This window comes from Citrus sinensis, chromosome 6, assembly GCF_022201045.2.
Source record: "Citrus sinensis cultivar Valencia sweet orange chromosome 6, DVS_A1.0, whole genome shotgun sequence".
NCBI classification, from domain to species: Eukaryota; Viridiplantae; Streptophyta; class Magnoliopsida; order Sapindales; family Rutaceae; genus Citrus; species Citrus sinensis.
In genome coordinates this window covers 5,404,857-5,417,823 of record NC_068561.1, presented here as the reverse complement: position 1 = coordinate 5,417,823, position 12,967 = coordinate 5,404,857, and the positions used below count along the sequence as shown (strand labels likewise).

Sequence of the window (12,967 nt, the reverse complement as noted above, 5' to 3'; positions counted from 1 at the left end):
CTGACGTGGCATTAATTCATTGGTTGAATGAAAATATAAATTAATAAAAACAAATCATGTGGGCCAAGTGATGTTTAATTCAACCAATCTTATCATGCCACATCAGTTTGTACAAAATAAATTTGTACAAGAGTTTGTGGCTGTATCATTACTCATATTTTATTTAGGAATGTATGAAAATTAATTAATTAGATATGGATATTTTGGAGAATATCTTTTTATGATGTCATTTGGACTTTTAAGATTAAGTAAAAACTTAAAAAAATTGCCTTAATAACTTAATAATTTAATAACTGAAAATTTTCGTTAAGTTGAAAAACAAACTTAATCACTTAACCCATTAAAATTAAGACAATATTATTTTGAATTGTTATTTTGTCAAAACAAAAATGAAAACGAAAATGAAAATGGTATTTTGGAGTTACTATATTTTGAATTTAAACAATATTTCGTATTATTTTTGTATATGTATCATAAGTATGAAAAGAGTAACAAGCGTTTGATAAACATGATTGAAAATAATAAAAACAATGAATGTGTGTTGGATAATATTATTTTTAGCAACAAGTTTTTCGTGAATACTTAGGTTTTACTAATTTTAAGAGTTATGTAAGATTAAACATTTTATTCAATCCCTACCTGATGAAAGAATTACATTTTAAAAATTATTACAAATATGTTTATTTTTAACATTAATAAAAGTTAGCACTGTAAGCTATAAATTCATAATTCTGTTCCTTTTCTTTTTTATTCATGACCACACACGTGCTCATGTGCAAAACTCAACATTAATAAAACAATTTTTTTCGCCTTTCATCTCCTTTCTCCATTTCTGTCCATTTACTATTTTCTCAGTTTCTTCGTCTTCTGCTAATTGCTGCAATGATAATGCTTTAATGGTTGAATTTCAGCTTGAAGAACTAAGGCCAGCAACAATGGCGCTGGATTTTAACATAAAACAAATTTATTGAAATCTAACTCAATGAATCACTTTTAGATTTCAAAATAATCAGCTTTCTAAATAAATTCATAACATGGTTGGTAAACATAGATTATGAAACAGTAACTTTACAATAAATTTGGTATGCATGTTCGATAAATTGAACCTAAATATATGGTGTCTATATACAATAACTAAAATGTCCTTATTTTGTATTAAAAAATGAAATTTTATCCAGATTTCAAATAATTATTAAGCAATTATCAAATATGTACCAAATAATCTTTAATTAACAAATGAAGAACTTGTTTGATTAGCCAAAAAAAATTTATTCAATAAGTAGGGTAAAAGCTTGTTTAGTCCCTATATTATGAGGTTAGTGTCCATTTAGTCCTTGTATTTTTAAAAACACCTCAAAACGTCCCTGCTACTAAATATTGACACTCATGCCATTATTTTTTATTATTTTTAACTTGTTTTTACAATATTACACTTTTACAATAATATTTCTTTTTTGGATATTAATAAAAAATTAAATTATCAAATTAAACTCAAAAATAAAATAAAAACAAAAAATGTATATATTAATTTTTGTGGAAGCTCACGTATGTCTAAAAAATTAATATCGTAAAAAAAGTAAATTTTTGTCGCCAAGATCATCGTAACAGCGATATTAATTATTGACATAAGTTCACAAAATAGGTGCCATTAGATTGAGAATCTTGTTATCTACTCAATGGTAGAATTGCTGTTAGCGTAGGAGGCTTGATGGAGGATCATGAGTCATCCAAGTGTGTGTGGAAACCATGAGGCAGTCGATCAATGGCGGTGGCTCATGTTGTAAAACCGCTTGAATCTAGGTTGGATTTTGCCATTCTATCAGATGTTGGTGATGGCTCACCTTCGTTGGCCTCTATATAATGGAGTCGTGGTGGCCGCTTTACTTTTGAAGGTTCGTGCACGGCCACCAATTTCGTTTCGCTGACGATTCCATCATCATTGTGTAGGGCGAACAATTTTGAATCTAAATACATGAGGGATGTCATGTTAACAGTATTTCATTAGAAGCAGACAATGTCATCGGATGAAATTACCCGAAGCCAACGATGGCTTATCGATTTTTATTTAAAAATTTTAGTTAGAAATAAATTAACTTATTTTTGTTTAGGGTATGTTTGGAAATATGTTTTTAAGATGACGATAATTTTGTATGATATATTACAAAATCAGATCATAGAAAAATCTTACTTCCAAAAGTTTCTCCCAACAACTTTTAAGGTTTAGTACAAAAATGAATTACTTGAGAATTAAATTTTCAAATAATCTATTTTAGAAAGTGTTTATCAAATATTTTGGGTGTTGGATTGTCTAATACAATAAAACCTTTATAAATTAATAATATCGTGTCTATGCAAAACATTTTAATTTAAAGAGTATCAATTAACTGATAAATTAATAATTTATTAATTTACAAAGAGCATACACAATTCAATGAACACATACTTTAATCAACTAAAAATTTATTGTATTTTACTAATCTACTCTGTTGAAAATGAATTAATCCACTAAATATGAATTAAATTAACAAAAGAATTTAAAATTCTTGTAATTTTATAATTCAACCCTTAGACATCCAGAAGCAATAAGTAAAATTAGAGATGCGATCCAACTATATTTAAATTTCAATAAAAAGAAGTATCAATAGAGTTATATTTTATTTAATAAAATATCATAAAAATTATATTTGTAATTTTAGAAAATTATTAATTTATGATATGAATGGGACCACAAAGTTGTATGAAGGTTTTCAAAAAAAAAATTATCTTATTAATTTAGTCCTTTATCCCAAGTCGGAACTGCGAAAAATTATTATGTAGAAGTTGTTAATTTATCAAGTATTAAATTATAGAGATTTTATTGTAAGTGATTATTTGACAATCTAAAACAATCTCAAACATGCTCTAAGTAAATTAAGTCATTAAGTAAAAAAAAAAAAAAAAGAGTACCTAAATTTTGCATAAAATATATGTTAATTGCTAAATCCCAGGTGCATGTACCTGCACTAGAGTCTAGGCAATACTTTAGCAATTTTTCAAAGGATCTCTCTATGGTGCTATTTTTTTTTTTTTTACAGCATCAATAATGTAATAAATATACACTTAAATTTTGAACAATGGTGTAAAATATTTGTATAAATAAAAATATATAAATTCTTTATAAATTTTTAAAAATAATGGATCACAACTTGTCTCTTTCGTAATGAATTCAGAAGTATCTTTATTTAATTTGAATTCATGAACTTAATTTTAAAGGTTACCTATTGTTTATTAAATAACTAATTATTTATCTACTTAATTGAGCTAACAACAAAGATTAAAATATTCAAATCCAAGGGTCTAGAACAATCTCATTAATAATATTGTAAAAAATATATAGCATAAATGAAAAATTCTTTCTTTAAATTATCATATGATATGTGACTAAATCATAGATAAGTGTTTATTTTTAAGGGAATTTACGTGCTATGTAGACATCGTGACAAAATCTATGATGATTATTTATAGTAATATACGGTTAAGATTTAATTAGTTTTATATTTTTATTCAATCACTATCACGTGTTTATTTCTAAAAAGTTAATAAAAAGGCTAGCTCAACGCTGAATCTAAATTTCTTGTTAGAATATATTGGCAGGATGAATAGGCGAGCAAAATTAAGGTACAACATTTGAAGAAATGAAGAGCAATGAAATATTTTGAAGTTAAAGCAACACACAAAAATATATAATTTCTTTTTGACTTCCTATTGATACGGGGGACAGAATGCTTGTTTAAAAGCGTGTGAAGTAAAAATGAAAATGAACCATTCTAAAATACAATCAAGTTAAAAAAGTGTGTATTTATGCTGATGGCTGCAGTTATTTAGAAATTTTTATGATTAAAAAGTGCTTCCATCCAGTGATTCCCCGTTGCTTTTCAGGACTCAGAAATACTTTACATCACCAGATGTTCTGCTATCTGCCGCTAAATTATCCATTTGCTTCCACTGCTTGACGTGTTGATGCTGCTATTTCGTTTGGTGATTCTCTGCTGCTTACTTGACTTGGTAAAGCACTTCCGTCCGCTAATTTCTTGCTAGTCTTACGATTTGTATTTTTGGATTTCTTTTTGTTTAGTGCAGAAAGTGATTTACTGCGTGAAGATCTCCTTTCATTTTCGTTTGGTGATACCTTCTGGCTTAAGCAATGATGTGATTTCTTGCTGCTCTTTTTCCTTGAAGGTCCTATTTCCTTTGAATTTATCAAGTTGCCGCTGACTTGACCTCGTGACGAAGCAATCCTTTCTGGGTTGCTTCCAGAATTATTAGATGATTCCAAATTTTCACTTTCTCTAACACTTCTTGCATTGTCGTTGTCATAGGTGTTTTCATTTTTTTGATGGCCATCTGAAGAATATCCCTCTGAGTGTGATCCATTATCTTCATTATAATATTCTGAGCCATCTTCATCAGAACCACTGTATTCATCCTCGTCAGATGGGATGATCGGATCAGGGATAGGCTCCTTAGAATTTGAAAGGAAACTTAGAGCTGTCACAACATCACTCATCAATGGACGCGCCCCTGCTTCCTCTTGTAGACACATTGCTGCTATTGCCACCGCTTCATTCAAACCTTTTTCCGGGAATTGTTTTCTAAGTAGAGGATCTGCCATATCTGGAAACCTTTTTGGATCTCTGAATATGGGTTGTGCCTGTTAAAACACAAAACAGTGAATAAATCATGCAAGCACCGACCGAACACATTGTTTTAATTGCTGTCTGATTACAAGAGTAGATGATAACTTGTTACCCAAGCTATTAGATTTTGTTCATCTACTGGTCTCGTAGTGTCGATGACTCTTCTTCCAGTGATGAGCTCTAGTAAAATAACTCCAAAACTGTATACATCTGATTTAACGGTGAGTTCACCCGATCTCGCATATTCTGGAGCACAATAGCCATAGGTTCCCATTACTCTCGATGTAACATTCATTTTCTCCCCTTGAGGGCCAAGCTTGGCTAATCCAAAATCGGAGAGCTTTGGATCCAAATTTGCACCTAACAAGATGTTTGATGATTTCAAATCGCGGTAAATTACTGGTGGGTTGGCCTTATCATGCAAGTACTCCAGTCCTTGAGCGGCACCCGATGCTATTTTCATTCTTGTTGTCCAATCTAATGGTTTCTTTGTTTCATTTACATCTATAAAATTAAAACTAACTGATGGAATTAGTATGTGTTTTTTGGACACGAAACATTGACTCTGATGCTTTACATATTAGAGGATTCAACAAAGTATGCATACCTAGTAAATGATCATCCACGGAACCTCCAGACATAAATTCATAAACCAAAAGCCTCTGATCTCCATCAGCACAATATCCAATTAAATTGACCAGATTTGGATGGTGTAGAAGGCTCAGCATCAAGACTTCAACAAGAAATTCTTTGTTTCCTTGCATTCCATTCCTGTCTAGTTGTTTCACTGCCACAACCTGTGTATATATAATATATTCACCATGCATTGTAGTGAAGCAAATTATGTATTAAACTCCACCTGGAAACCAGTACGGTCTACCAACTCTCTCGTCCAAAATTTAACAAAATGTGAATATAAATTTATATGTTATAATGGTGCTCAAGTTTGGACGTCTGAATTTTACAATATTTGGATTTGAACTAGAATCAGAGTTATACAGTATTGTAAAATAACTGTACAATGTTGTACAACTCTGATTGTTGTAAACCCAAACATCCTTACTAGGCACGACCCTCTCTCTCTCTCTTTCTCTCTCTCTCTCTATATATATATATAAAAGAAACAGGAGTAAATAGAGAAGTCAAATGTATAAAAAAAATGTTAATAATAGATTAAATTACCTGACCGTTAGACTGAAGCGTCCCTTTATAGACTCTTCCGAATCCCCCTTCACCCAACAGACATTCCTGACGGAAATTCTTTGTTGCAGCGGCTAACTCACGGAAGGTGAATGTTTGTGCGTTTATATTTTTAGTTTCATCTTGTTTTGTTCCTTCATTTCTGTGTATAGCTGCTGGTGGTGCTGGCGGTTGCTTTTGCTTCTTGCTCTCTGAACCAAAAGAAGACAATATACAACAAGAATAATAACAGTAGTAATAATAATGATGATGATGATGATATGCGCTCCCAAATTTATTATCTTCAAATTGATACGCACTCTCTCAAAAAAAATAAAAAAAAAGGGACATGGGACATTTTGATTTGCATCTTCTTGATTTTCTTTAACAAATTATCAAAATATTGGCACTGACCGGAATATGTATTGATGATGATAATCATGTTATTTTAATGGTAGATAATGTTATGTATGCCGATTCGTTCAACTCATAGAATCGCTGGAGTTGATTCAAAAAGCTTGGATTAGATTTCAGTGACGCTATGCTTATAAAAGTAATATATAATTCTGGTCCTTTTTCCTTTAAGTTATACTGCGCCCAACCTTTTCTACATTAAACTAAAAACTTGAATCCTAAAAATGCATAATGCTGGTTTTGCTTACATAATTGAAATTATATCCAAAATTATCTTGAATATAATTACACTCTTTCGATCAGTGCTCGCCGTTAATCCCAAAACTTAAGCCGATAGTCGTCGTGTAATGTATTTCCTTTCTAGACTCCTAACAAGGTGGATTGTTTGAAACGACTTGGTCTCTAGAATTTTGGTCAAAACATGAACATTAGTCATTGAGATTGAATATAAGGGCATACCGGGCTCTTTGCATTCATCGCGAGGAGGTAATGAACGTTCCACATAATTTTTATTTGCTTTCTTGCTTTTTTGTGACTGGAAACATGGAAAGCAATTCATCTTTTATCGATAAAATAATCAAATAATTGAAAAATTAGGGAGGGAGATGAAAAATGGTGATTCGATTTTGCAGAGGATCTCCCTCCCCGGGGAAAATGGAAGGATCCCTCTATCCGTTGGAGCTCGAAGATGAATCGGAAAAAGCAATTAACAAGATTAACATGCGAAGATCAATAATAACGCATTATGGCACAAACAAGAAGGAGAAGAGGAAGATACAACATTAATTCTTTGGGAGAAAATTGAGGAGAATTGAGTGGACAATTTGGAATGTTTCGTTTCCATCGTTGTAAAAAGACAGCATTGAATTACAAACTAGTGGATATTCAAAATTCTGTTAGACATGCTGTTTCTGGTATTTTTATTTATGATTATTTTGTTTACACCCTTGCTACCCTATTTGTGACACCTTCGATTTCGTGTGAACGCTCTTTTTAATTTTTCATTGATCAGTTATTGGTTTAAATTTAGAATAGGTACAGGATGAATATTAGCTATCATTTCTAAAAGTCTTACTGAGTTGGTTTTCAAGTCCAATTCTGTATCTTTAAGTCTGTGCAGGTAAGGATTAAACAAATCTACAGAATTTTTTTTTCCATATTTAGTAATTATTCTATTTTTTTACACAAGTTGACCAATCATTCAAGTCCTGGTTTCGATCAATTTGATTAATCACCACAATTCGAATTTCATCACTGCTTCAGCATAACTTATTTATATTCCAAAAACAAAAAGAAAATACGGTAAAAGAAAAGAAATTTGTCATTTTAATGTATTGAAGGTGGTAATGGGATTTGAGCAAAACTTCTTAGTTGAGATGGTTAGACACATCTTTTATCTCATCCTTTAGTTTGAGGATTCAAATCTCTATATGGGTGTGAAAGTTTATTTTTCGATTACTTTCTTTAATTCCAAAATTCCAGAGACCATTCTGCTAGATGTATACAGGTCCCGAAGACATTGAATTGTAATCAATTTTTGTACTCTTTAATCTAATTTTAAAAAAACTGTAGTTGCATGATGCCACAAAGGGAATAGTGGGACAATTTTTTATTTGTATTATTTGATAAACATGAGTTGAGATGGTTGAAATTTATATTTGTTGTGAATCTTTATAATGATTGAGCAACCATTAGATAACAAGCTCAGCGATATGCTGGTGCTCTCAAAGCCTAAATTTGGGCTCCGGTGGAACTATTTCACTTCTCTAAAACGCATACAAACTTTGCTTCTAATTTATTTATTTATTTATTTTTTGCGTGAGTTTTGAAAATGCTGTCATAAGTCAAAAAGTTTATTTTTTATATATTTAAAAAGGTTTTTTTTTTTAATGTCACTTCCTAAATTTAATTTAATACTTGCGCTCTCTAAATATTTATTTTCATAAAATCAACTTGCTAGAAATATTCTCAAGTTAATAATTTGATAAAATAAATAAATTTATTTAATTATGTTAAATATATTTTTATAATAATTAGCTATGAAAATAATTTTAAATAAGAATAAAATTATTTGTAAACACTTTTTATTTAATCCGAGGGTAAACCAAATAATTCAACATTCAGATCTCACTTGGGTAATTATCTTCCTTCGAAGTAGAGTTATTTCAATCCATAGGATGTGTCTCATTGGTCTAAAGCATGATATAATTAGAATCTTCATCTTTAAAATAATTTCTCGGCATAGATCTATTGCTCATGTATAAATATTGAGAATAAATAATACAATTTACAACTTCTCACCTTAATTAAATAATGCTTTACACTAATATATTATACTAATTTAAGTATCTTTGTTTGGGGGCTTGGGTCTAGTATAGGATTGAGTGACCTCTCACATCACTTGGAAAGGATGTTGGTAATGATCTTACAAGAGATGACATCTCGTACACTGGCAACAGAGCTTTTGGATGGGCTTGGGCCATATCAAAACTAAAACTATGATGTGAAGTTTGAAGTAGATAATATCTTGTTAATGGACAAAACTACGTTACAGACTCTGTATGTAACAGCTCAATGAAAATTAGTCTTGTATCAGCTAAGTTCCAACAACTTTTCCTCTCTCCTGCAACGCGTGGATGCTCCTCATTTGCTGCGTTACATACAGAATCTGTAACGTAGCAAGGTCCCTTGTTAATATGTAGATTATAGATGGTATCTGAGACACTCTCAACTACAAGAATGCAGATGGTCATTGTCAACAAGGACATTGGCTAAAAAAAATTCACACAAAAGTCTTGTCTCTGGGACAAGTTTGATTGTCTTGTCTGCATGACAAGTTATTAGTGGAGTCTTAGTTTCGTTTGTCTTTTCTTTCTCCTACATAATGGCTGCTAATGATGCCTCACTGGAGCATGATGTTAATCGAGGGTATGCTAATATATCACTCGAAGAGGAGGAGGAAGGTGGATTAATTGTGGTCGGGGATGAGGAGATTGGTGATGGCAAGGAGAGAATTGATTCCCGTTTCTGTTTGGTAGGTCGATTCCTCACGGATAAAGTGATAAATTTTGCGGCTATGAAACACACCATGGCCTCACTGTGGCGTCCTGGTAAGGGGGTTTGCATTCGAGATTTATCCCCTACTCTTTTTCTATTTCAATTCTTTCATGAAATTGATGTTAAAAGGGTGTTGGAATCGGGCCCTTGGACATTTGATCAACACATTTTACTTGTTAAACGACTGGAAGAGAATGAGCAACCGCAAAATATTCCACTCTTTTTTACCTCATTCTGGATTCAAGTGTACAACTTACCAGTTGGGTTCATGTCGGAGAAAATCTTGAAGGATATTGGAAGCTACATTGGAGTCTTTGTGGCGTCGGATGAGAATAATTTGATGGGTATTTGGAAAAATTACATGCGAATTCGGGTGACTACAGATGTGCGAAAACCTCTGAAACGAAGAATGAAGCTGAAGAAAGCAGGTGGTGATTGGCTTTGGATTGATTTTAAATACGAGCGGCTGAATATTTTTTGCTTCATCTGTGGATTATTGGGGCATACTGAAAAACAATGCCCAAAGCTGTATGAGTCTCCGTATGGTGGTCTAGACAAACCTTATGGGCATTGGTTGAAAGCACCGACTAGGAGATCTACACTGAATTATGGCGATCGATGGCTGCGATCGGTGCCGCCAACACAGTCTGAGAAGGAAGATGGAAAGTCCACGAATCAAGCAGTTGCCATGCAAGTTGATTCGGGTAATACCAATAAATCCGGAGTTGCCGTGCCAAGTAGTTTGATTATTGGCAAACACGCGGGGATTATGGTACCATTCCAGGAAGGTGGTGAGAAAGCTACAAAAGGAAATAATTCCAAAGGAAAGTCAACAGAAGAGCTAGCTCATTTTAGTCGTGAAAAGGAAAATGTGGAAGAATTAGAGTCTGGGCTTGTTGTTAGCGAGGCTAAAAGAAGGAGATCACAAGATCAGATTCCACACATTGGGGGCTTTGATGGGGAAGGCACATCTCAGTCTGGAGAGTTTCAATTGGGCTCAAAAAATGGACTAGCGGTGGGACCTGTAATTCAGGCCCACCGAGGTCAATGAGTACCTTAAGCTGGAACTGCCGTGGATTGGGCCAACCACGGACAGTTCGGATGCTAACAGAATTGGTCATGAGCAGGAAACCATCTTTTATTTTTCTTATTGAAACTTTGTGCAGTAGAAGTAAATTAGAGAGTATTAAAAGGCAATTAAATTATGATGGGCTTTTTGTTGTTGAAAGAATGGGTCGGAGCGGTGGGCTTGCACTCTTATGGAAGGCTCCCAGCAGTGTTACTCTGTTAAAATATGCGACTAATTTCATTGATGTTGAGGTGGAAGTGCCGGAGCTGGGAAAGTGGAGGTTGACTGGTTTTTATGGGTTTCCGGAGTCTAGCCGGCGCCGTGAATCGTGGGATTTGCTCCGCTTATTGGCTGGGTCGTCTAATCTTCCGTGGGTTTGCATAGGTGACTTTAATGACTTACTAGCGGCTACTGAGAAGCGAGGCAGAATTGCTCATCCAAATTAGAAGCTGATGGGATTTCAAAGTGCAATTGCTGATTGTCAGCTGATTGATCTTGGTGTTACTGGCTATCAATTTACCTGGGAAAGGGCTCGAGGAACCGATAAGTGGGTCGAAGAAAGGCTTGACAGAGCCTTGGTGTCTGAGTCATGGCTACACCGTTTCAATGAGGCCAAGGTATTTAGCTTAGAATCTACTTGCTCGGATCATCTTCCTATTCTTTTGGAGCTTCAACCGACAGGGCCAGTTTCGAGAAATAAAAGATTTCGTTTTGAAAATGTGTGGTTGCGGGAGATTGATTGTTGTGAGGTTGTACGGAATAATTGGCTTTCTCCTACTGGTAGCTCCATTCAACAAAAAATTTTATCTTGTGGGGCAGCTCTGATGGATTGGGGTGGGTATCTAGCTCGGGACTTTCGTAAACGGAAGCTGGAGTGTCGAAAGCAAATGGCTCTGTTAAGGGGTCGTCGAGATTGTAAGGGAATAACTGAGTTCACGAAGGTAAGAAACCGTTATAATGAATTGTTACATGGTCATGAAGTGTTTTGGAAGCAGCGAGCAAAGTCGCTTTGGCTAAAAGAGGGAGATAAGAACACTCATTACTTTCATGCCTCGGCTTCAACCCGGAAACGGCAAAATTCGTTTGGGAATCTTCGAAACAATCAGGGAGATTGGTGCACCAATGTAGAAGAGGTTGATGAGGTGATCATTAATTATTTCCATAATTTATTTCAATCTAATGGCTGCAATAGTGCTGAGGTCATTCATTGTGTGGAGACAAAAATTACAAACGAGCAGAATTCCATGCTCTTAACCCCTTTCTCTGCCACGGATGTTAAGGAAGCACTCTTTGATATGCATCCCGACAAATCTCCTGGGCCAGACGGCATGAATCCAGCCTTTTACCAAAGATTCTGGCACATTGTTGGTGAGGATGTAATTTCGGCTTGTTTACAATTTGTAAAAGACTGTTCCTTTCCAGCAGGTTTAAACGACACTTCACTTGTGTTGATTCCAAAGAATCAAAAGCCTGAAATTTTATCTGACATGCGGCCAATTGCTCTGTGTAATGTACTTTATAAAATTATATCCAAAATGTTGGCTAACCGAATGAAATTAGTACTTGATTTGGTTATATCAGATTCTCAAAGCGCTTTTGTCCCGGGTAGAGCCATCACTGACAACATAATAATCTCGGCGGAAATCATGCATTTCTTAAAGCGGAAAAGGCAAGGAAAGCATGGAGTAGCGGCTATGAAAATAGATATGTCCAAGGCATACGACAGGGTTGAATAGGGCTTCCTGCAAGCAATGATGCTTAAGCTGGGGTTTGATCCTAAATGGGTAGAGCTGGTTATGCTTTGCGTGTCAACAGTCCGCTATAGTGTGCTACGAGAGGGTAAAGAAGTTGGGCCAATAATCCCTTGTAGAGGACTTCGCCAAGGAGATCCATTATCCCCGTATCTTTTCATTATATGTGCGGAGGGGTTAAGTTCTTTGTTTCGAAGTCAGGAACGAAGTGGTTTACTGCATGGGGTTAAAGTTGCGAGAGGTGCTCCTATGATATCTCATTTATTTTTTGCTGACGATAGCTTCCTTTTCTTTAAGGCAACTCACAATGAAGCTGCGTTGGTTAAGCAAGTGTTGACAGTGTATGGTAAAGCCGCTGGACAGGTGGTTAATTTCAGCAAGTCATCAATATCATTCAGTGCTAATGTAAGCGAGGCCAACGTTTGGCAGCTGTGTGAGCTTCTGGAGGTTAATGCAACCACTAACCATGGAGCTTATCTTGGTCTTTCGTCTTACATTGGCAGAAAGAAAAAAGAGGTGTTCCATTATATTCGGGATAGGGTATGGAAGAGACTTCAAGGATGGAGTGCGAAAATGCTCTCACGGGCTGGCAAAGAAATCTTATTAAAGACGGTAGCTCTTGCAATGCCTAATTACGCTATAAGTGTTTATCTTTTGCCAAAAGATTTATGCAGAGAGTTAGAAGGGATGATGAATTCATATTGGTGGCGCAACAATCACAGTAGTGGCAAGGGGATTAATTGGATGAAGTGGAAATATCTGTGCAATCCAAAGGGGCATGGTGGTCTTAGGTTTAAGCAGTTACATTCTTTTAATATTGC

The 12,967-nt window shown here is 34.4% G+C and overlaps 2 protein-coding genes across 2 annotated transcripts; one reads left to right on the top strand and one right to left on the bottom strand.

Annotated features, from left to right (window-relative positions):
• Positions 1-3,967: 3,967 nt before the first annotated feature.
• Positions 3,968-6,828, bottom strand: LOC102611264 (probable serine/threonine-protein kinase PBL25). The gene is made up of 5 exons (XM_006491764.3): positions 6,772-6,828; positions 5,859-6,065; positions 5,284-5,473; positions 4,789-5,180; positions 3,968-4,690 (listed from the first exon to the last, which is right to left on the bottom strand). The coding sequence occupies exons 1-5, from the start codon at positions 6,826-6,828 to the stop codon at positions 3,968-3,970; spliced, it is 1,569 nt and encodes a 522-aa protein (XP_006491827.3).
• Positions 6,829-9,153: 2,325 nt separating this feature from the next.
• On the top strand, positions 9,154-10,377 carry LOC107178811 (uncharacterized). The gene has a single exon (XM_015534415.1). The coding sequence runs from the start codon at positions 9,154-9,156 to the stop codon at positions 10,375-10,377; it is 1,224 nt and encodes a 407-aa protein (XP_015389901.1).
• Positions 10,378-12,967: the final 2,590 nt, after the last annotated feature.

Coding starts and splice junctions, on each gene's coding strand:
- LOC107178811 (XM_015534415.1), top strand. CDS start 9,154: ATGGCTGCTAATGATGCCTCACTGGAGCATGATGTTAATCGAGGGTAT.
- LOC102611264 (XM_006491764.3), bottom strand. CDS start 6,828: ATGAATTGCTTTCCATGTTTCCAGTCACAAAAAAGCAAGAAAGCAAAT. Junction 5,474..5,858: donor CGCTTCAGTCTAACGGTCAG/GTAATTTAATCT, acceptor ATATATACACAG/GTTGTGGCAGTGAAACAACT. Junction 5,181..5,283: donor CGTGGATGATCATTTACTAG/GTATGCATACTT, acceptor TTAATTTTATAG/ATGTAAATGAAACAAAGAAA.